Genomic DNA, 24,834 nt, shown 5'->3' with positions numbered 1-24,834 from the left:
GTGGAGGCTTCTGCATAAAGATTCCAGCAGGCAGGTGCAGAGATCTTGTCCTGAGGCCACCCCAGACAAGCCTCGTATATAAGTTGCTTTGTTTATTAAACCTGCCACCTACCAATCAGGAGTGGCCTGCCTCTTCAGTCTCTCCTTGCCTTCCATGGAAGGAGCCAGTTTTCGAACCAACAGTTCAAGCTAAGAACAATTATTTACTCTGCATCATAGCTCTAGGGTTTGTTATTCAGAAGACCAATTCCAGACAAATAGCACAGGTATGCAACAAGGAAACCCATTTCTTTAAAGTGGCAGTGCTTAAATATTTGTAGACAACTGGCTGGTGATTTCAGCCGCCATCTTCTTTTATTGATCTTCATCATTATCCTTATTTAAGGGTATTTTATTTATAGAACCATTACATTTTCTTTGTTTTTAAATGTATTACCTCAGTAAGGAAGGGGTAGGACCAAGTGTGAACCCTCACTTGGTAGGTAAGTGGGAAACTGAGATAATTGTGACCAGTATTAAGTTTGACCCAATAAAGACATCCAAAGTCTGTGTGTGGATTTATGAAGATTACAGCAGACAGACATCCCAAATAAAACTCCAGAGCCACAGAAAACCTTCTAGTTATAAATAACTGAACTTTATTTGGGGTTGTTTTGTGTGCAGATTTTCATGCCAGGAGGAAAAAACTCCAAAACACTGATAGACATAGTTCTGTTTCCTACAAACCACATCAACAATAACCCAACTTTGCTGATTTTCAACCATTTACTGCTTTTCACACACTGTTGCTATGATGCAGCAGCATTTCAGAGCAGAGAAGCGTAGCTCTCCTCAGTGCAGATCAGCTCTATGTGTGCTGCTTCTGAAGAGATCATGCACCTTGCTTCCGGCAGATTGAGTATCCATGGATACCGCATAGAGTTTCCAAAGAAACGCTGCCTAGAATTCTCACCAAGCCAGCCTAAAAGGCCTTCTTCAAATGGAAACCGACATTTGAATTAAAGGGACAGGCATCATGCTCCCACCAAACTACTGAGCAGGTTTGCATGGACAGCCTTCCTTTCCTCACTTTTCAATGGCTGTGCATCATTTAAACACAAGCAGGCAGATTACTCATCCTGTGAAAGGGAAATGAGGGGAAGAAACTGGGTCTGATGTGTTCTCTACATAAGGTCCAGTGATCCCAGCAATAACTTATTATATATTTCTCACGTGATGATAAATAATCTTATAATCAAGGTCTGAAGATTGAGCAGAGGAAGATACGTGCCTTTTGAAACTGCACGCCCTAATTTATATCCTCATATGACAAAAAGGGTTGAGGAAAGGGCAGAGAGGGGCAGAATCAGTTAACAGGTTTATGAGTCTACAACTGGGCGCATAAAGCAGGTCACAGTGAAATTAAAAATCTGGCTGCAGAATTTGAATAAAGCAGCATTTCATCTGAAGGGAGAATGCATTATAATACTTTTGTTTTTCCTGGATCCTTATCACTAAACCAGCTGAAGAATCTTTTTAAAAGCAATCATAGTTAAATTTTCTATTGTTCAATGAATATGGCCTTCAGGGATGTAGGTTATTAACTCAGAATGAGATGATATAAAATCTCCGATAAGTATTCCGAAGTTTAAGGTTTTTATAATTTATTTAGTTAGTTAATGAAAGCCACCCCCCACCCTGGTCTTCATCTATGGCATTTTTATGACCACATCCCGTTCTGTAGCTTCCTTTATTGCCCAAATTGTATCATGTTTCTTGCCGGAGTCCAGGCAACTGAAAATAAGCAGACTCACATCTGGGGAAATCAACAGACCAACAGCGGCCAAACATGACACCATGAAACAGATTGTTACAGGAATGCAGGACCCAAGAGGACATCTCAGGAGCGTGGCTCGCTGGCAGCGGCAGCTATATTAGCATTTCTTTCCCCCTCAAGTTCAGAAACGAGCTGGACTATCTCCGGGTGACTGAATTTTCCTGCAAGGCGAGAAGACGGGGGACAAAATAATAAGAGAATACACCAGTTTCTCCAAGTTGGTCCTAGGGCTTTCCAGGGGCTCCACTCTGTAGTCTGACCCATACTTCACTCCAACACAGAAGAATACAATTCCAGGTCCTGGAGAGGAGCCACAGGGGAACACTTGGAGCTTATTCTTCATCACCTAAGATGCTACCGAGCAGAATGATGAGAATCAGGCAAAGCTGGGGAATCCTCACCAGGCAGCCTCTGAATTCTTCTACCAGGAACTACAGGGAGACTCAGGGAGGACAGAGCTCGAGAACTGAGAAAAACCTCTGTCCACTCTGAATCTGCAATTAATTTCAGGAAACAAAGCACCTACTAATAAAAAGATCAGTATGAAGACCAGGGGGTCTAGGTTCTCCCAGGATGCAAACAAGAATGTCTACACTGAAGCCAGCTATCTGCACTGTCTTCCTGCTCCTCAGCCCTCCCTGGGCAGCATCCAAGCTCCAAGCTACCTTAGGTCGATGGTGGGTAGCACGGGGGACTGCTAAACCCACCACCTCTTCCCTGACTGTCTTTTCTTGCCAGTGCCTTTTGCTGCTTACTGTTCAACCCACATTTAACTCTACTCCATTTATTCCCTATCCTCAATCTCTTCTCAGAAGTTCCCTTCAACTTCTTGCCCTAACTGACACCTGGCTTGTCCTGAGGACACAGCGTTCCCCACAGCCCCTCACATACCGGCTGCCTTCTCTCTCACATGGCTCTTACCACCGGGCTGGGCCTGCCCTCCACGGTCTTTGTTGCTTCCAGGCTGTGTTCTGTAAAGGTCATGCTGTAAAGGTCATGCTCTGTAAAGGTAATGCTTCCACCAAAGTGCTCTTACCGAGGACACCAGTCGGCTCCACGTTGCTAAGTCTGATGGCTACTCCTGCCCTCTTGAAATACTTTCTTCCCTTGGCTTCTGGGACCCCTGATTTTCTTCCCCCAAACCTATTCTTCCCCCATCTTTCCCATCCAGTGGAAAGTCCAAAATCCTCAGACTCACACACAAGTCCTGTTGACACTATCCTCAAAATAAACCCAGGATCTGACCACTTCTTACTTTTTCTACCATTACCACCCTGGTCCAAATCAGGATAAGAAATAGTACAGTTACACTGTCTACATTGATTTTTTTTACTGGAAGGAGTGCACCAGGGTGGAAAGTGCGGTGACTTTTAATCTAGCAGGGAGGATCAGGAGAGGAAGCCAGAAAGCTGAGTAGCCTGACTGCAGAGCTTTTTATGCCACTTAAAAAGTGTCAAGATTTTATTTTAAGGAAGAGGAAAGCCACAAATGCTTTAAAAACAAAGATGTGATGACACGAATACCTACAAAGGAGGAAAACACTGAGACATACAGGATGAACTAGAGAGAGAGCCCGGCAGATTACAGGAGGTGGTTATAACAGCAGTCCAGTACAGAAACAGTGAGGGCCTTGTCTGGGGCAGAGGTAGAGGGGCTGGAAAAGAGAAGGAAAACTGAATCAACTTCATCACAACGCAAATCATATTCTGGAGCACATTCTGGAGCTGAGACTCTCCTCTACTCGGTCCTGAGAGGCCCCAGAAAGCCCATCTCTAAGAGGACTTTCAGGGGAGATGGAAGCTGCACTGGGCCTGAAGAACTCCCAGGGCAGAGAGATGGAGTTTTACTCCAGGAAGCAACGTGGGCACGGCTGTCACCAATGCGGTGTACACCTGGCTCCTCACTCTAGAAACGGCACCAAAATAAAGGCAGCCAAGGCTTGCTGACAAGTATTATTCTAAGCACTGCGCATATAACCTCAAATAACCCTATAAAGTAGATTCTGTAATTATGCTCATTTTAAAAACAAAAATAAGGAAACAAAGGCCTAGTTAAGTAATTAACTTACTGGAGGTTACTTAAATTATACGTGCCACAACTAGGTTTCAAGTCTAAGCAGTTTGACTTCAGGTCTGTGCTATGAAGGGCTATAATGACAACAGTGACTTCAACTGTTTGGGGTTTTCTCTTTTTAAATCTCTATTTCTACTTCTAACTTACATGAACTTACATATTTAAAAAGCACTTAGAGATTAAAATGCACTTTCACATACATTATCTCTTTTGAATCTAAAAACCAACCTAGGACTTAAGTATTATAACTTCCATTTTTCAGAGAGGACCCAGAGAGGTCAGGAGATTGCCCGGGGGCACACAGCAACAGCTGGTATGTATGATGTGAACCTGGTGCTCAGACTCCTGGGCCACAATGCTCTCAAGCCCCAGGTTGCCTCAAACCATGAATTCCACCATTTTCTTTCTTTTTTTTTAAATTGTAGGGGAATTAGGTTTGTTTGTTTGTTTGTTTGTTTATTTAATGGAGATACTGGGAATTGAACCCAGGACCTTGTGTTTACTAGGCATGCATTTCTACCACTGAGCTATACCTTTCCCCACAACCCCATTTTTCTTTTTAGATGCTCCATATGAAAGGGTCAGAAGAGGTTAACAACTGTGGATTTCACTAACATAATATTAGTCATTACACGAGGACTAACTAAGCCACGCTGGAATGATGCTTATTGAAAACAGCACTGAGTACCTGCCGTGGAATCATAGAAGTCCTGCAGCCTCCCAGGTTTATTCTCAAGGTCTTCATACTCAGATGCCTGAAGAATCATCTCACACTGGTCCAGCTGCTTCACAAATTTGGCCTCTGCACTAGATTGGGTCTCATATTCCTAAGTCAAGGGGCAATGAAAGCAGCATAATTAGGGCCGCATGATCGGTTATGCCAGGAAAATTCTGATTCTGGTACCTGAAATCAGAGTCACAGCTACAAGCACATTCGGTACTGGCCACACTTCTCCACTGCACACACAGCCGTCACAGAGACGCCCCACCACACTTCCACAGCGTAACAGCAGCGCTCCGCGTAAGGCTGGGCTCGCGTCCCACGCCTGTGGGAAGTCTCATTTGTTCATAGAGACACTTCCAAGCATTCTTCTTCCTGTTTAGTAACTTGTCTTCATTTCAAGATCATCATTCTTTAATCTACCTGAGGGGCGTGGGTCTTTTTAAACTTCAAGCTAGTACTTCATCTTAGGCTTCTCAAATTATTTCCCTCTCCATTTTATGTCAGATTTCCTTTTCCCTTTTACGTGAATTTCTAGTTTTCTCATTTAATTCTGGTTACCACTTTACACTGGGAATCTCTGTCCTTGCTCCCCACATAGGGGACAAGTTAATCTAGTCCCTCTGGGTTACGACTCTTGAGGATACAGCCAGCATCGGAGAATTCTTCACACAGTGTACATGTGCACGTGTTGGTGGCAGGGAGAGGGTGGAGGCAGTGAACAGGGAGCAGCTTTTCTCCCTTTCCTCTTCCCAGTGGCCCCTCCCTTCTCAGTGCAGACCTGAAACTAGAAGCTACAGACAAACTGCTTCTTGGGGCGTGACACGTGTCACACAACCACAAGTCCCAATTAACACTACATGGAACCATTCTTCTATTAAGACCAAAGTGTTCCCAACCAATTTCCCTGCAAAGTTCTCATTTATAATTCCACCCCAGATGTGTTCAGATAATGAGCCTGTCATTCTTTCTTGGCAGAGAGTGATGTGATGTGCATCACTGAAGGTTTCTTGGTTTTTATGAGATGCAGCTCGGGTTGGGGTTTTGCAGAGCAACAGAAGGATGAGGATTCAAGCAGGATAGAGATACAAGTTCTAGGTCCCGAAAATGGAGGACAGAAGGGAAGAGAAAGAGAGGAAAGGAGAGGAAGATCAAAAGTTCCTTCCCTGACCCCTGGGGAAAGGCTGGCCCTGATTGTAGTGTTGATATACATGAAGTTTCTCTCTTGCATCTTTCGCTCTCCCACTTCCTGGTGATCTCCCTCTGGGACCCAGGACCCTCATGCTGCCATACACAACTTCCCCACCAAAATACTGCACTGTGCTTCAAAGGAGAGAAAAAGGAGACACTTTTTAAGGGGTACTTGTTAACCCAACTGTATCTTCAATTGCAAGATGAGAAACCACCCAGGGCAGGCGAGACAGGTGTGCCAGGCATCTGCCATGTGGCTGGGAGCTGCCCCTGCTATGCCTTGGGATTCAAAGGGGTATTTCTTTAAAGCAAAATATAGGTGACAGAGGAGACATCTTTCTATGATACTTTGAGGAGAAAAAGTGAATGTCATTATAAGTGAAGTAACCAGAAAGAGAAAGAAAAATACCATATGAGATCACTTATATGTGGAATCTAAAAAAAAAGAACATAAATACAAAACAGAAACAGACTCATAGACAGAAAAGACATCGAATACAAACTTGTGGTTGCCAAGGGGGCGGGGGGTGGGAAGGGCCAGACTGGGATTTCAAAATGTAGAATAGATAAACAAGATTGTACTGTGTAGCACACAGAAATATATACAAGATCTTGTGGTAGCTCACAGCGAAAAAAAATGTGACAGTGAATATACGTATGTTTACGTATAACTGAAAAATTGTGCTCTACACTGGAATTTGACACAACATTGTAAAATGACTATAACTCAATAAAAAAAAGCCAATGTACTAATGCTGAACATGAATTTTTAAAATGATTAATTTAATATGAGAGTCTGTGTCCTCCACTAAACAGCGTCCCCACAAAATTCATGTCTGCCTGTGACCTACGAATGTGACCTTACTTGGAAATAGGGGCTTTGCAGATGTAATCAAATTAAGATAAAGCCATGCTGGATTAGAATGGAGCCTAATCCAATGACTGGTGTCCTCAGAAGAAGAGGAGAAGCTGGCACAGACATCTGACTATGGAGGCGGAGACTGGAAGGGTGCATCTACAGGGCAAGGAAGGCCAGAGCCAGCAGAGGCGCTCCGGAGGCGAGGGAGGGGCAAGGAAGGATCCTCCCCCGGAGCCTTCAGACAGTACGGCCCTGCCAACACCATGATTTGGACGTCTAGACTCCAGAACTGTGACTATAAATTTCTGCCGTTTAAGCCATTCAAGTTCATGGTAGTTTGTTATAGCAGCCTTTGAAAACTCTTACTAATAATAAATAACTAGCACGGTACCATGATACAGCAGAACTATAAACGCTTGCTCAGCTAACATCCAGCATGATGACGTAAAGGAAACGCTGACCCGGACGGCAGGTGGTGGCCTGGCTCTGCCACCCGCCAGCTCAGAGGCCCTGGGCAAGGCCAAGCTCCTTAGCCCTCAGTCTTCTTACCCATAAAATAAGGGAGCTGCAAATAGGTTTTCTTTCATTTGTAACTGTACAAAATTTTAACAGACACAGTAAAGAGCCAAAGAGACAGAATATAGAGATAAATAAGTAAGAATATAAGAAGTAACCACTGCATAGTAGCTACTGCATCAGAGAGAGAGGAAGAGAGAGAGAAATAGACACACAGACACAGAATTAGTTTGCTGGGGCTGCTGTTAAAAGCATCACAAACTATGTGTCTTAAGCAAAAGAAATGTACTGTCGCCCAGCTCCGGAGGCTAGCAGTGGGAAATCAAGGCACTGGCAAGGGTGCTTCCTTCTGGTGGCTGTGAGGGGAGCAGCTGCCCCAGGCCTCTGTCCGTGGCTTACAGATGGCCTTCTTCAGGTTCACGTGGCATTCTTCCAGTGTGTGTCTCTACGTCCAAATTCTCCTTTTTATAAGGACACCAGTCACACTGGAACAGGGCCCACCCCAATGACCTCATTTTAACTTGATCATCTCTATAAAGATGCAAAGATGAGGTTCATGTCAGAAGGAAAAAAAGTTCACAGTTTTCCTGCTCGACATCAGTCAGCAACATCCCACAGCATTACCAACCGAGACACCTGGCCCACTGCCGTCTGCTTTTAAGCTGTTGGTTGGCCTGGCAGGAACAATTCTAAAGAAGCACTGTCACACTTGAGGGCGACCACTGTGCACCTGTCCTGAGATCCTCTTTAAAAAGCTTAATTAATTCAACCAGTGACTTTTACAAGATCATAAAACTGTTACCTGCTTGGGGGTTATCAAATCATTAATGCTCTGTGCTTTATATTTTTCCAAACCAAAGTCTTTCCAAGTGACTACTGTACTGTTTTCATTTAGAAGATACTGTTGCAATTAAAGCAAAATTTGCAGTAAGCTTTATTTAGCCAGTTGTTGATGGCCAAGAAAATAATTTAGCAGATGAATTGCCCCCATGTTTTCAAGAATTAAGAGGCACAAAGCTACAAATTCTTGTAAGAGGTTTTCAAATTATGAGGGGCTCTCCTCAAGAGACAATACATGCAAAATCAGTTTCATAAGCTCAGAAGCAGGTTTTTTCTTTTTATGTATGAAATGCAACCAACTCCACTCCATTATTACTCAATTCACAGCACTCAAAAAGTTCACTGGGAAGTACGTACCTTTGGGACAAGGGACTCTTCCCTGAAGAAACCCAGTTATACCTAGTAACAGACACTATCTGAGCTAGGCTCCAGCTAGATACCGTGCATACTCTGCCAGATTTAATTCTCACAATTATTTGACAAGCTAAGTATTAAAGGCCCACAATCTTTTACCTTAAACTCTGAGGCCAGAACTGTTTCCGTTTTCAGCACTTTTTAACTTTAGAAAACAATACAGTACATACAGCATATATTATGGAAAACCTCCAGTGGGGTGTGAGGCAGACTCGGTTACCAAACAGATGAATATTTCTACACCTAAGCATATTAACTTTCCCATCAGGGCAGATGAACGAGGACTCATGTTGATTCAGGTAAGATTCCGCTGCTGAATGAGTTCAGGTTAGGTCAGTTTTTACCAAAAAAAAAAAAAAAAAAAAATAAGGCTCTCTGAACTTCGAAAATTTTCTAATTGTGGCTGAGGGTATGTGGAGCTGTATTATCCTCATGTTCTAGAGGAGAAACAGGTTGACTAGAGCCAAGTAACTCACCCAAGGACGTGTAGCCAGAAGGTGGGATTAAATCCACATCTCCCTGGCTGTAAGCCCCTGCTCTGTGCCACACCCTTCTGAAGCCTAAAAAGGGTTATTTCATCCATAATCCAGCTACACCACAGAAACGACAGCACAGCAAGCATGTGACCACTGAGTAAATGGCATTTCTAGGAGAAACATCTGTTCATGATTTCGACCCCGGCTACTTCCCATCTTGTTCCCGTCGTCCCACATCCAGGAAAGACCTGGCCCAGCCCACGAATCAAGGGGAAGAGAACTCCACCAGCTCTGAGGCTCAGAGAAGAGCAAGACAGGGTGAGTGCCGGAGGATGTGAAAGGAAAGGTGGAAGGTCAGGCTCTGAAGCCAGGAGGAGGGAGCAGGGCTTTGAAGGAATCGTGAGAAGTAGGAGTGGGAGGCAGGAGGCAGGACTACCTGAGAGCAAGGAGTGGGGCTAGAGGTTCAAACAAGGAAGGGTGGAGGGGACTGGAGGGAAGTGAGAAACCGCCACAGGCAGGGGTTTGTTTGTCGTTCTTTTCTCATCACAAATGAAACACAGAACTAGGAAGGGAGCAATGGAAGCACTAGGGCTTTCCGAGCTCTTTCCGCCCCTTCCCTCCAGCCAACCTGCCTTGCATCCTTGCTACCAGCAGCAGCACTGGGGAGGGACTGAGCACGACAGAGTCCCTGTTCTGTGCTGCGCTTCGTGGCAGCACTTCACCTTGACCTCACTCAGCCCTAACAACACTTAATAGAGTCACAGATGGGCAACAGACTCAGGAAGGAGAATGAGCCCAAGGTCACGGAGCCAGAAAGTGGTGAGGTGGGAGTTAAACCCAGTTCTGAGCTGCCCAAAGCCCATGCTCTTTTCAAGGACCAGAAATGGGTAGGTGGGTACGAGGCTGGAAGGGTGCGGGCTGGGAGCAATGCATCAAGAAATCCAGGGGCTGTGAGTCAGCATCCATACCAGGCATCATGTTGACAAAGGACATGGGGAAATTGGAAGGAAGAAAATTTTCTATTAGACCTGAGAAATTCCTGCAGCAGCTGGGAGGTGAGAAACAGATACAACCCAGAAAGCAATGAGTTAGAGACAGTCAGTTAAGATAGTCTAGGTCAACTAAAACATAGATGAGCCATACAAATAAAAAGCAACTCATCAAATACACTTACTTCCCAAAGTTCATAGAGCTCCTTTCTGAGATCCTCTGGGAGGAGCTGGGTTAGCTGCTTCATAGCTTCCTGAAACATCAAATCATTATTATAATCATGGTTACATTTATCTAAGTGAACTATTTTACAAAAGCTCAAACTCTCACAAATAACTCCCTAAAGGGCTTACATAAATAGGAGGGCAGTTGTGTACATTAAATAAATGTATTTATTCATATGTTTTTATTCACGAGCACTTATTTTGTGACCTGTAGCATACCAGACACAAAAAAAGGACAATGAGGAGGGTGTGAGACGATTATAGAAATATCAGAAGTAAGGCCAAAGATTTACATCTAGTGGGATGCCCTGGGGAATTTCAATCATCAGCATAGTTGAGTTCAAACGAAACCTGAAGGTGGGCAGAAAAGGAAACTAACTCTGTATTACAAAGCTCAAAGAAATTTTTTGTATACTATAATATTCATTTTCTATTATTAATGTTTTTATTGCAATATGTAAAGCACTACACAAATGGGCAGTTACTGTCCTTAACACAAAGGAAATCGCTAGATAGCATTTTGTAGGCTCGCAGACTCACAGGCTGAAAAGAGATATTAAAGGGTGATGAGCCAAACCATCCATGTGGTATCTGAACCCTTCAGCAGCATCACTGGGTACTTCATGAACCCTCTCCACAAGCATGTCCAGTAGAGGGAACCCAGCACCTCAAGAGGCTGCCCAGATGGGCTTCAGGCAGCACTGACAGAAGCACTTCCTTACAGCAAGCTGAAAATCGGCTCTGTAGGTCTCGCACCACACCTGACCCGCCTCCTGCCTTCCTCCCTCACACAAACACTATGTCAAACAGGTGGGCAGTGACCCAGCTGGGCCAGGATCTCTGCGGCCACAGTAACTGGTCCAAAGGATGGCCCTGTAACTCAAACCAGCCACCTAGGGACCATCTGCACTATTTGTCCAGCAGAGGCTGGACATGAGTAGAGTCCGAGAGAGCCAAACCCCAAAGAAAAACAGAGATGAGAGAATGAGTGTGGAGGGTGTCTGGTACATATTTCTAGTCTCCAAAGTTCCAGGAGCCACTCTCGTTCCTTCATTTCCATGTTGTTCCAACATCCTAAAGTACCATTTTGGGGGCATGAGGTCTGTAACCTACTCTCGAATGGCTTCAAATTCCTTCACCATCCTCACCCTACACCTCTTAATCTGCTCCAGTTCTTCTAATCAGAGCTTACGCTCCTTGAAAAGAACACAGTTGTAAGAACCACTTTTGGCAAAGTGGTTATATAAAAGGTCTTACATAAAATCAAATGGTGAGTTGGGGGAAAAGCAACGAAAATAAAAATGAATATTTGTATATACAATTATTCATTACTGGGAGAAAAAGAAATGTTCTACAACACAACCACACTCAGAGCAAGGCAATACTGGCCAGTGTCTACAATCTGCTCTTCTAAGTAACGTCACTATCTTGAGTGGCTTATAGCATCATACCACATACGAGATTTAAGGTATTTTGTGCCTGCGTTCTCCCTTGTTACTTTTTCATAAATCTCAGCAAAATACTCGAGAAAATAATCTGCATGTTCAAATATTAAAAGCATCTAACAGATCATTTTTCTCTACACTATTCTAGAAACACAAGTTTGCCCACTGCTTTTGTTTGAAAAGAATAAACTGAATAACAAATCTGTACAGATATATCAAAATTCAAACTTTTAGAATACAAACATAAAAGTCCTGCTTTGACAAGGGATAATTTTACTCCCTTTAAGGTGAGGCAACCAGCACTGAATACAGTGATTGACATGTGGTCTGACCCAGGTGGAACACAATAGAACCAAAGCTTCCATCACTCTAAATGCTCTATTTCTGTAAATGCAGACTAAGACTGAACTGGCCTTTTGGAAATTATGTCCAGTTACTGACTTATTAATACGCTTCCTGTTGACTAAAATCACCATATCCTTTAAAAAACAAAACATAAACAAACATGTTGTTGCTCTCTTCTTGAAACTGAGCAATGATTTACTGGATCGAAACTCATTCATATCACTTGTTATTATACAATCAGAATTGCATTTTGAGACCTCATGAAACATTCCTACCTTTTTAAATGCACCCTCTGAAATGGCCCTGGCTGATCCCCAGGATACAATGCTGAAGATGCCAGATTCCCTTCCTGACACTGAGCCCTGCCTCTCCCATTTCTGAGTTCTGCCTTGTTTCACACACAGATTTAAAGCGATAATTTCCCTAGCTTCTTCCTGACAGCAAAGCATGCCAAGAATTCGCCTAAAGTTCTAAGCTGAATGTGCTTTCAGCAAACGTCTGTCAGTTTTGTGAGAAGCACCCAGAAAGCAGAATTCATCATTCACACATCATGGTGAGGCAGACGGGGTTTGAAACCTAGCTGGCCACTGACTAGCTATGGAACTCAGAGCAAGTTACTTCTTTGTCCTTCAGTTTTCTCGCCTGTAAAATAAGGTTAATAGTGATACCTGCCTGAAAGGATTGTTGTGAGGATTAAACAGTTTATACTTATACATATATTATAATATAAATATTTATTTATTACCTGGCACAGAGTAAGTACTCCATAAAATGCCCACTGTATTCTTCATTTTCTCCACCTTGCCATATTCACTCCCATTATAAAGTGTGGCTCTTCTCCTTTTAACCTCTAGTTCTTTCGCAACTTTACTCTCAGGTACACACATACCATGACTCTGCCTTCTGTCTTGGTAAGTCTTCCCTTTGCAAAGTTATATAACCTGCAATTGCTGTGTTCCAGCCTCAAGCTCCACCCCACTATTCTTGATGATCCCTACCAGGCATCATTTACCAATTCAGGTTAATATAAAGTTCATTTTATCTTGTTTGGGGTGGGGGTCACAACACAAGCACTACTCTTGGACCCCTACATTTTGTCTTCTGTGCCCTCATTCTCCCTTTCATCTTAGTACCCGCTCTCCTCCAAGACAACCAGCCGGCCAGGTTTATCCAGTCTTGTCCAACCCTCCTACTTCAGTGTAAAGCCTTCCTGATGCCGTCGGCCAGCCTCTGGGCAAATGATGCTTTCTGGTTCTCATTATTTGCATTCCACTCGAAGGAGCCAAGAAACCCTCATTCAATTACCTTCAGGCATGGTTCAGACATCCAGATCTTATTCATAAACACCATCTGCATGAAGAATTGTTCACCTCTCACATCTTCCTCTCTGTTCCCAAACCCTATCCAGCAGCAGGAAGAGGCAATGAAGTAACAGCACTCTCCAAGCCCTGGGTTTCTTGCCCAAGAACTTGTGGTTCTTTAAGATGTTTTTCCTGTCCCTTCTGATGATACACATTCTTCTGTGAATCAGAAGGAGTGGGCAGCAGCCGGCAGGAGGTTTAATGAGGCCGGAGGGGCTTCACCACTGCCAGGCCACTGGTGAAGCAGCAGCACTCTGATTTCAGGTGCCCTCCGTGCCCCTCGAGGGGGCATCACCAGTCAGGACTCAACTCCTGTCAGGACAGCAGTACGTTTTCTGTCTCCAGTGGGTGGAGATCCTTCCCAGTGAGTTTTCTCTTCAGAAGGTTCTGACTCACTCCTCTTTGGAGTAAACCTCACAGTCCCTGTGTGCCCACATGGGGACAGCATGTCTCTTTCTCTGCAGTCACTTTAAGGTCTCTGATCACCCTCTGGTACTTCAGTATGTGATTTCTCCTCCACAATGTCTACACTTCCCCCTGAGGGAAGCTATCACACATCCTGAAATGTGCTGTGTAACTGAGGACTCTTTCCCCCTTCTTTTCCTCTATGTCACATGTCATTACCCAGCATCCTCTGGTTCGGGGCTACTTCCTTTCTGCTGCTCCGTATCTTGAGCTAACTGGTTTCATTTTGTATTCATTCTGCCAATCAATCTAGGAATTCTTTATTCACAACAGTCTAGACTCCGACAGAGAAACACTTGCTTAGCTTCCTCCGTTTTCACTGGCAGGAAGCTCACATGCTCTGGACCTTTATTTATGGGAAGAACACATTCCTCACACTTTCCTGACACACTTCCACCCCCAGCCCTTTTCCCATGGTTGAGGGTGTGCTGAAACTCCTAAATCAGGATTCCTTGTGGATCTTCTTGCCTCTAGAAGGGCAAAAATGCTGTTGGCTACTGAGCTCTAGCCTCCCCCTAGCTCTGAGAACAGCTATTTAAGCCCACCGGCCCTGCTAAACCAACTTGATGCAGGATCTGTTGACTTAGTCATTCAGGACCAAACTCTCTGGCCTACAATAAAAGCAGTTTTCAATGATCCCTGAATTGGGAACCAGCCATCCGCATTAAAAAAAAAGCCTTCCTACATTTTCCAGCCTCTGCTTCAAAAACGTCTTCGTCTTTGTCCCTGGGCTCTGGGTTTAGAGTCCAAATCAACAGACTTAATGTTTTACTGATGTTATTCACTTCTTACTAATACAGTTTTTTCCCCTTTACTTTTAATCATTAAAAGACTAATTTAAAATTTACTAAATAATAATTTTAATAATGATTATTCTTGCAATTAATAGAACTTCTGTCCAAAGAGCTTAACTAGCTTGGAGAATTCCTTCAAGTTCCAGCTATTTCCATTGTTCTAATGAAAGCCACCCTGTCTACGTCCTGGGCTCAGGTCCCCTCTGTGCCCTCCTTGAGAACTGAAACCAATATAATGTCTTGTCCCTGCGTTAAACAAGGCTGAGAGCAAGTAAAAACTGATTCACTGCTTATTCCAGGAAATTCGTACTTCTGGAAGATAAGATTGTAAACCACCCAAAATAGAGTAAGCTGTTAGGGCAAGACCCTTGTGAAGACCTTGCCTCCCCAGCCCCACCAATACAAAGCTATTACGTCCTAAGCTCTGTGCAATCCCATATGTAAGAGAGTAGCCCCTCTTGTGAGATCCATCCAAACATCCTTCAGCCCAGGAGCTTAAATTCTATACGCTATAAATACTCTCCCCTGACCTTCCTCCATGAGACACCACTAAGACTCTGTTAAGAAGGTACTCTCCTGAAGTAGGAGTCTAATAAACTTAGCTTTGTTTCAGCAGTGAGTTTTTCTGGTGGTCTTTTGTGGAGTCAACAGTCAACACTGACCTCTTCTCGCCTATGTTTCTCTTCTTTGGGGACGTTATCTGCTGGTGCTATGTCCCCAACGATGCACTCTGCCATATCATGAACCAGGGCTAGGCGTACACATCTGACCAGGCAAGAAACGGTGAATAATTACACAGAATTATATTCACTACAGGTTCCTTCTCTATACCATCTTGAAGTTACATAATATAGCTTTCTTTGTCCAGCCTTACAGAATGTTTTAACGCAGTATTTTCCAAAGTAATTATATTCTGCCAGCCTGTAACAACTCTGAATCAAAACTGCTAGTTAATATTCAACATAATACACAGAGTGCAGGGGAAATTGTTAGCATAAAATTTTTTTTAATAGCTATTTACTCAAATGTCACTTTACAAGGCTGATAACTTTAGATTAAAAAGCCAGAAGGTGATCCGGGTATAGCATTTACTTACTGATACAAAATTCAGAAACAATCATTTCCCCAATGTACTAGTTAGATATCAAAATGAGGCCCTTTATAGAGAAATGGGTAGAGCTGGGCAGATCTGAGTTTGAATCCAGCAGTCAACATGTTAGCTGTGAGATCTTTGCCAAGTATTTAATTTCCTGAAATGCTAAGTTTTGCAGCCTTCATTCGATTGTCTGTAAAAAGGGGATAATAATACTTCATAAGTTTGGTATGAAAATTAAATTTAATAAATTACATTCCTGGAATGCATTGCTTATTCAACAAATGACTATAATTATTAGTGATAATGATTAATGATTAGGATAATCATCATCAAACTAACAAAGGCAGATCACGAGATAAACACCCCAAAGGACCAGTCTGTTTTATGTTCCCACTATCGCGATGGCAGAACGAGGCCTAAGGGCCTCCTCATAGGTGTCCCTGTCTACAGTTGCTCTCTTGTCTAACTCAAATCTCAAACTTCTTAAATTAATCTCCACTCAACACCATGTTCATCTTGTACTACTTGCCAAAAATCTCCTCAGTTCTACAGTATTTACAGAGTTCAGGGCTCATGAGACTCCCCAATGAACCTTTGCTGCAATCAAATTGATCTACTTATCATTTCCAAAACACACCTTTACAGGCTCCCATGAGACCTTTGGCTTCTATGTCCTCCTCTGTGTGTGCTGCGTCTTCTGCTTCTCTACCTAATCAACCCTTTAGAGGTCAACTCATATTCTGCCCCCTCCATCAAAATCACCCAAGAACGGGTGATCTGTCCTGTTAGAATAATTTTCTAACATATTTTATTCTGTGCTTTGCATAGAAGCCACTTTGGACCTGTGTAATTCATCTGGGTTTTATTTACTATCTTGTACTGTATTGGTAGAAAACTTTGTCTTGCGCTCAAAAAGCATTTTAAACACTTGTTCACTGACTGAAGGGAGAGAGAATTTTTTTCTCAGCTCCATCCTGCACATACCACTCCAAAAAGCCACTTTACAAATGAGTGCCACACTATTCAGAAAAGAGGCTAGATAAAAGTACATATGTATAAATACAATCTTAGACATTAACACTTACCTTCAAGGCCCTGGAAACCCTTATATCACACTTAATGTTTCCTGGAGGCCAAGGCAGGCTCTTTGACTTGCCAAGAGAAAACCCAGAGTGCGGTTTACAACAACTGAAGCAATCAGTTCACAGTCCCTCTTCCCAAATCCTGAATCTGTATGGTCTATCTCAAATAACTTTTCTTGATGTATAAACTAACCTACAAGAGTTTGACACAGGCCTCAGTCATGAAGAGGCATGCATACCCATAGACCAGAGACCCTAACTGGCACCAAAGCCCACAGCTTACCGGTCTTTGTTAAGATGTTCATCTTTGGTCACCAGGGCCATAACTGCCATCCTGTACATGTGATCTGATACACTCTCTGGCTTCTGGACATTTCTGTACACCCAGCCAGTCCGTGGGACTCTCTGATAAAAATGAAGAGAAAGAAGGTTATAAAAAAATAAGTATTTTAACTATCTACTTGGCTTTTCATGAGAAGTCCAGGGAATAAGGCACAGAAGCAGGGTCATGGTTTCAGTACATACTAAAAAATGCTTAACTAACCTAAATGATCAATATGTGGAACCAAATAAACCAGTGAGGACAGAGAATGAAAAAGAGAGGTGGGGGAGGAATAATTCACAGGTATACAACACCGAAGTCCAAAGGTCAGGTTACTCTGTCGTACTGACGTATTGATGTACACAGAACATATTCAGGTCCTTAGACAAAAAACCAAAATTGCAAAGTATCGAGTTGGTAAATTTTGCTTCAAACAACCCATTAGACGCAAGTAGAAGACACTGTGGTGAAAGCTCTGAATTTGAACGAGTGACAGACTTCCAAATTCCGAAGCGGAAGGGATAAGGCAGCGCTGCCGGCTTCATGCCACCACCAGGCATGACTCCTGCTTTTACACTCAGGTCATGACGTGGTCCCGTGAAGCTGTATTTCCTCCTCAGAAGTCTACATCTCTAAAGAATTTAATAAACTGCAGTAACAGTGGCATGGAGTAGATCATCTGTTTTGAACTTGGAGAAATTCTTGCAAAATCACTGAGTGTGGCGAGGGTGGGGAGAAGACCCCCCCGTGATGTAACGCCAGTGTGTACATTATAAAATCCTCTGTTAAAAATAAAAGCACCTGTTATTTCTGTGAGTAACGGTGAGACAGATTTCAAGCACTTCACTTACACCCTGCAGGACCAATGGGTTCTGTTCTTTCCACCTGCTGCCCAGAACCCCACCCCTACCGTCCAGCTGTGGGGTCGTGAGCCCCAGAAGTACTCGGGGCAGACGTGGGCGAGGGCGGGACAGCCGCACACCACGGCGCCGCATACCCTCCGGGAACGAAGGGCCGCCCGGGGGGAGGGCCGAGTCCGAGCACCAGGCGGACACAAGTCACAGCGGGTCCCGACTCCACCCGGCCTGGGGTGCGCCTCGCATCCCGGCCGCGCCGCGCAGCCTCCGCCAACTGGCTTCCGCCGCCCCGCGTCCGGCCGCACGACCGCATCCATCCGGCGGTGCTGCCCTTCCCGACCCCGCGAGGCGGGAGGACGGAGGAAGAGGGCACGCCCCGGGCCAGGCGGGGACTGGAGCCCGGTGTCCCCGTGGCCAGCAGCGGCCACTCTTCGCGCGGCCGCCACCCTAGCCCCACAGGCCCGCCCGACGCCCCCTCACCTTGAGCTGCCCCACCAGCCGCAGGAACTGCAGCAGGTTCCGGGCCCCGCGGCTCGAAAGGGCCGCAGCAGAGGAGACAGAAGCCATGCGGCCACCGATCCCCACAGGCCGGAGCGGCCGCGCGCCCGCCGCCAGAAGCTCCTCCCCACGAGGCCCCGCCCCGAAGCTCCTCCCACGAAGCCCCGCCCCCGAAGCGTCTCCCTCTTCTTCCTCCCACCGTCTCGGCCTTCCCTCTCCACCTCTTCTTCCCTGGCTCCTTCTGTCTTCTCCTTCTCGTCCTCCTCCTCCTTTTCTTCACCCTGGTTTTCCCTGACCCTTCTGTCTAGTCTTCCACCTTCCTGGCCTTGACGGCTGCCCTTGGGCACTGCACCATCCCTGGCAGACACTGTACTTGGAGCACCCGAGTACTCATTACTTGTTTGCTAAACTCTGCTCAACTGGACTCCATCAAACATTTAAAAGGATTGTGGTTTTCTGGGGAAGGACAGAGGGAGCAGGGTGTGGAGGAGGAAGAGGAGAGTTATGCCATAATACACCAAAATCTTACCTTTTGGAGGATTTGGGAGCTAGCCATATAGCTAGAGGACTTTGGAGATTAGGATCAATGACTAAGGAATGAAAACAATCCCATGATGTACTCACAACCTCCCTGACACTTCTCCTACCCCAAAAAGTTAGTCAAGGTGTGTCTCAACTATCTGTCTTAATTCCATCAACAACCAGTGGTACCAGTTTTTAAAAGCATTTAGTGGACACGCATACTGAGGGACTCAAGGAGGGAGGGTAATGTGGGAAATAGATTATATAGGGAGGGAGCAAGTAGGGTGATTATTGAAGTAACTCTTTGGGGGGGTGATTTTGATTTGGTACTAGGATGGTGTAGTGGAGGTGTTGGGATGTTGAATTTTGGACACAATTTGAATTTAGGACTAACAGGATTTGTGACAGATTGGACAGAGATTATGAGAGAAAGAAAAGAGTCAAGGATGACTCCACACATTTTGGCCTGAATAACTGAAAGGATGGAGTTGCTATTTATTGAGAAAATGCAAGAAGAGTAGTTGGTGGGGACGGGTAGGAATCAGAAGTTCAGCTTAGGACAAGTCGAGACACCTACTAAGACCCTAACAGAGACGTAAATCTGGAATTTCAGGGGAAAGGTAAGAACTTCGTGTCATCAGCATATGAATGGCTTGTAAAACCACGAAACTGGATGAGACTACCTGGGGAGAAATGTGGATGAAGAAGAAAAGATGTCTAAAGCCTCAGGTCTCAGGCAAGCCAACATTTAGAGTTTGGGAGAACAGGAAGAAGTAACCAGTGAAGTAGGAAGTGAACTAACTGACAGTTGTGTCCTGGAAGCCCAATGGAGGAAATATTTCAAAACGGAAGGAGTGTCATGAATGCAGTCAACATTATATCTAGATAAGGACTGAGATTTGACTACTTGATTTAGCACATTCAATATTGGTGACCTTGACAAGAGCAGGTTCGGTCCATGGGGGGTGAGCAGAGCCCTACCTGGAGATGGCTCCAGAGAGAACAGGAGTGAGTATTGCAACTTGTTTAAAATGAGTTGAGGTTACTAGAGGAGAGACTAGAGAGATTCTTTTGTGACTCTCATTTTGGCCTTCTGACCTCCAGAGCTGTGAGATAGTAAATCTGTGCTGGGTTAAGTTACTCAGTTTGTGGTAATGTGTTACAGCAGCAATAGGAAATGAATAGCGTTGACTCATCATATTGGGTGACCTTGATCCCTTTTCACCAAGTACCCTTCTTTACCTTTTTTTTTCCCCCTGAAGAAGGGACATTGGTAAACCTGTTTGCACTCTACCAAACCAGTGACTTATTTCAAGTCCATGTTGGCCAACCACTAGCATCAGGGGGATTGGAGCCAATTGGATTCCGCAGAAGGGAGCGCCCATTTAAAGCAAGGGCAAGGAAAACAATTTCTACCACTTACTGAGTCAACTGGAAGAAAAGCTCTCATTAGAGGGATTCATCACTTGGGCTCAATATACACTTCAAGTGAATCTGTGACTATCCTGAAATGTGTTGCTTTTGAGGGTTTTTCTATCTATCACGTCCTTAAAGAGGTCTGGGACCAGAGTGGGGGCCAAACCTACCACTACTGAGAAAGCTGCTTCAGCATGTGTCTGTGGTGAGTCCACAAAGCCCTGGTGTTGATGTTCTAATAGGAGAAAGCTACCGTTGATGGAGCCCCCACTAGTGAGATATATTACTACACACCTCACCTCATTTTAATTTGCCCAACATCCCTCCAAGATGTTAATAATCCCAGATTTCAGATGAGAAAACTGAGTGGCACAGAAGCTGAAGAACTGGCCAAAGTTTTCATAGCCCGTCGACAGTGTGGCCAGAATTGAAGCTCTGGAATGTCTTCTTCCAAATCACTCCTTCCATAACGCTCTGTTGCCTCCCAGCCAACTGACCATCAGTACCACGTCTCATCATTGTGGGATTAAATGGGATTCTATATATAAAACAGATTTTGTGTATGGTGATTCATGTAAAGCGTTGGGCCAGAGAACAGATAGCAATGGGTTGATCTGAGAAAGTTTGTCCAGAAAACATTTATAAATATGCTTTAGGAACTGACAGAAGAACATAGACTAAAGTCTGACCAAGACCCAAGTTTTTGTTTTTTATTTTTCCTTTAGATACCTAAGGAAGAAATAATGCTTCTGCCTGCTATTCTTCATTGGTTAAAAGGTTAATATTTGGTCTGTATCAGTGGTTCTCAATCTCAGGGTGATTTTGCCCGAAAGGAACATTTGATGATATTTGGAGGCATGTTTGGTTGTCACAAAGCAGGGTGGGGGCCGTGCATCTAGTGGGTAGAGTTCAAGATGGCTGCTATAATTCCTACAAAGCACACCCCTCCCACAGCCGAGAATTATCCGGCACACACCTCGCTCATGCTGAGCTAAGACACTCGTCTGTAGGTCCAAAATGAAAGTGCTGACAATTAAAGTCCTCATATTGTTGATACATTTTAATTGGCAGAAAATGGATGTTGTGTTTACATTAAAATGAATGAGGAAATAAAGTAAACAAGCAATTTTCACATGCAACCTCTTTCTGAAGTAGCACAGAAAGACTCGGGAGCTTGTCTGCAGAGACCCTGGAAAGACGAGGGGAATTAGAGGAAGGCTTTGATCATTTATGTAACTAGGTTAAAACGTAGCGATTCAGCTCACAAGATAAATGTAGGATATTAAGTCTGGGAGCAGAGGAATATTACAAAAGGGAGTGTTCAAGGGAAAGAGATTGGGCTTTGTTGTCTTTTGACACTTTCTTGCCTGTGGTATAGGATTGTAGTGCACAGAAAAACTCAAGAGTGTGCACATCCCCCATAAAACCAGCCATTAACTAAAGAGCTAAGGGAGGGCCTTCCGCTCAGATGAACAGCCCAGGGTGAACCATGTCCGTAGTGGCTGAGGGTGACGGTGAAGGCATTGCCAAGAAAGATGTGCCTTCTCTCCGGTTAACCTTAAGCAGAGCAAGGGCAGTTTGGCTCCAAGCCAGTGCCATTAAATAGGTGTGTTAGAGTCACCCCCGGACACGTCTGGATTGCAGCGTGGAGGGGTTCTGCATGTGTAAAGACAATACTACTGCTTGGTTTTTGTTTTAAATTATGATCTGAGTAAATAATCCCCTACACCAGTTTGTTGGTAAGCCCACAAATCTTCTCCATAGATGACCATCTTCAGTGACTAAGGATTTTCATGATGGTACAAGAATCTTCAACCACTCTGTCACTCCATTCTTATCACAGGCGACAGACTCGAGCTTTCATCCCTCCAGAGTGATGGAAGCTACCGTTTTCCCCGGTTCATCAGTGTACATTATCAGGAGTAGGGCGGGTTCCAGGTGAACTTCACAGAGGACCTTGATGCCGGCCGCCATTTGGGGGAGCCCCTACACGGCGACCCATCAGGTATCTCAGCTGTGGTGGCAGCGTCCTTCTCCAAACACAGAGAAAGAAATGAAACCATTGCGTGCACTCAGCAGTGGCATTTTCCTTTTAAGCGAAGAACAATATTTACTCCTACAAAACAGCAGCCAAGGGAAGTAGTGTATAGAACAAATTATATTAAAAGAGAACCAGGAATAAATTCTGATAATATGCACCTTCCAACAATGTGGATTTTTTTTTTTTTTTTACTTCTAACAAAAAGAAATGCTGTAGTTGTTCTAGCACATTCCTGACTGTTAAAGAGTAAACCTGTATGTTTTATAGCAACACCTCGGTTATCCCAGAGGCCAAAATTCCAATACTCTTATACATCTGGAGCGGCATGGAACCTATGTCATTACTATGTAAAGACTGAATCTGAAGTGGCTGTATTGCCAAGGAATCGTATTTCAGAGCCTGGAGGGGAATGGAGCAGAAAGGTTCCAGGCAAAGCGCATCTCAAGCTTTCTTTAGGAATAATTCAGGTTGTGTGTGTATCTCTGGTTCAACCTAATGAAATGGTCATTTTTCAGCATGTAAGTTAGATCCTGTGCCATTTCTGGTGGTTGCCCCTGTCATTTCAAAGTAGGACTTGACCTCAGAAGGTGGGAAAATCAAATAGCAAACCATGAAGCCCCAGAAGAATACTTTAAATTTTTGGAAATACATTTCTGAACTCAAGGAATATTTCTCATGCAGTTTTATCATGATAGTGATACTAGGCAGAAAGATTCTTGGGGATAGACACTTTGTCTGATCCATCTTTTATCCGGGAAACCTAGAACCTAGCATGGCACTCCCCTAGATGTGGTGATGAGAAAATGGTGCTGCTGGTGGTGGAGATGTAAAAAGGAGATGCACTTCAGGGATGGAATCACTTTGGCCAAAAGCCCCAAAGCCATTGGGATATTTGTAGAGTAGAACAAATCAGGAGCTCAAACATGTTCCTTTAAAGAACAAAATCAGTCTGTTTGGGAGATGTGTTCCAACTTCTACCCAAAGAGGAGCTGTTGGTCCAAAGGCCAGGACATTTCTATGAAGCAAGGGTATCAGGCTTGGGGCACACCTGTTCCCCTCTTCTCCCACACCCGGGGGGGGGGTAAGTGGCAGAGGGTTGGGATGCTGGGATGGTCCTTCCTGTCTCCGAGGCCAGCGCCCGTCCACCATCAGAGCGGCGGCAGCAGCAGCAGCAGCAGCATGTGTCCCACTCTAACTTTCTGTTTCCTCCTCTTCTCTCCACATTTGAGCTTTAAACTGCCTTTAAAACAGGAGCAGCACTGGGCTTGTATATGCCTTAGGCTGTTTCTTATTCTTTGCCAGGCCCACTCTCTCCAAATAAATGACACATTGTAGAAGGTGTTTTACAGCCTGACTTGTTAATAGATCCAGACTGTTCTGTAATAAAACATAACAATCAAGGTTAAAAGACAAAAATCACAAAAATATGAGTTAGATAAATGTAATGCCATCTATAAAAGAAGGAGTTGGACCATCTAATTTTTAAAGTACCTTCTAATTCTAAAATTCCAAACTTTAAGACAAGATTCCCTATGGTTGAAGGATACGTTGCTTTTATACTTGGGCTAAAAATCCAACCGATTTTTCCCTTATTGGTGAAGTTATTCTGTCTTCATAGAGTCTACTATATAAACAAATAAATAAATCATATAATGCTGATTGAATCTGCTCACTGTCTCTTTCTCAGGAATTCAGGACTGAATGTCCATAGAGCACTATAAAACTCCTCACTTAACATCATTATGTTTAAAAGACAATTAATTTTCAGTAACTGCAGTGTGTACTATATTGATGGATAAAATATTCTTCCTTGAATGCTCATAATTTCATGAACTTATCATAATTTTGATAATTTACCAAAAGCAGTAAATATTTTCTTCCTTCTTTTCAGATGGGGAAATGGAGACCAAGGCCAGGGTTTAACTTGCATTTGTCAGGGAGAATCTCATCATCCTTTGTTACTTTGTGATTGATTAATATGTTGGTTTATTGCCGATCGGTTGCTAATGAGCTAACTTATAAGCACCGAGAGGATATAACTATTAACGTAGAAGTAACAAGCAAACCGTGAAGTGCTACTGAGCAGATCCGCGAGTGCCGTCCACAGCCCCACTCAGGACAAGGATGGTCTTCTCAATGAAGACCAGGGGAAGAAACTGGAGGCTCCTTCGGTAATCTCCCCACTGCTTGTAATATCAAGAAACCACCACTAGGTGGCACTATCTCACCAGTGTTCTGTTTCACCAGCTCCGTGAAGCCAGCTCTGCCTTCACCTTTGGACGGTGGAGTATGTTTATTGTCCTGTGTTTGCTGATTTGGTTTCAAAAGCTTTCTGCTCTCATCATGCTTCCGTGTCCTCTTCTATCTCCTTTATTCTGTTTTTCTTCAGTCCTGAGGAATCTGGGCCAGTGATAGGCAGAGAAATGGCGGCCTTCAAGGTGGGAATAATCATAATAGACAACGTAAAAGA

General features: G+C 44.1%; 1 protein-coding gene across 2 annotated transcripts; it reads right to left on the bottom strand.

Annotated features, from left to right (window-relative positions):
• Positions 1–1,626: 1,626 nt before the first annotated feature.
• On the bottom strand, positions 1,627–18,504 carry HDDC2 (HD domain containing 2). Of its 2 annotated transcripts, none has more exons than XM_031456266.2 (6): positions 18,368–18,504; positions 16,992–17,113; positions 15,193–15,295; positions 10,081–10,149; positions 4,578–4,716; positions 1,627–1,977 (listed from the first exon to the last, which is right to left on the bottom strand). In XM_031456266.2, exons 1-6 carry the CDS (start codon positions 18,452–18,454, stop codon positions 1,880–1,882), a joined length of 618 nt encoding a protein of 205 aa, XP_031312126.1. In that variant the 5' UTR covers positions 18,455–18,504; the 3' UTR covers positions 1,627–1,879. The 2 variants fall into 2 exon arrangements, with proteins under 2 accessions (XP_031312126.1, XP_064342787.1); XM_064486717.1 differs by lacking the exon at positions 18,368–18,504 and adding an exon at positions 18,028–18,213.
• Between the last annotated feature and the right edge of the window lie 6,330 nt (positions 18,505–24,834).

This window comes from Camelus dromedarius, chromosome 6, assembly GCF_036321535.1.
Source record: "Camelus dromedarius isolate mCamDro1 chromosome 6, mCamDro1.pat, whole genome shotgun sequence".
NCBI lineage: Eukaryota > Metazoa > Chordata > Mammalia > Artiodactyla > Camelidae > Camelus > Camelus dromedarius.
Note: the sequence above shows the minus strand (reverse complement) of the source record. Positions and strands in the feature narration are given on the sequence as shown.

Bases quoted from the DNA above. Each gene is read 5' to 3' on its own strand.
- HDDC2 (XM_064486717.1), bottom strand. From the start codon at position 18,204: ATGGATGCGGTCGTGCGGCCGGACGCGGGGCGGCGGAAGCCAGTTGGC. The intron at 10,150-15,192 runs GTCAGTGTTGAC...TTGATGTTTCAG, and splicing joins AGAAACATAGGCGAGAAGAG to GAAGCTATGAAGCAGCTAAC. The intron at 4,717-10,080 runs GTAAGTGTATTT...CCCTTGACTTAG, and splicing joins AGCTCTATGAACTTTGGGAA to GAATATGAGACCCAATCTAG.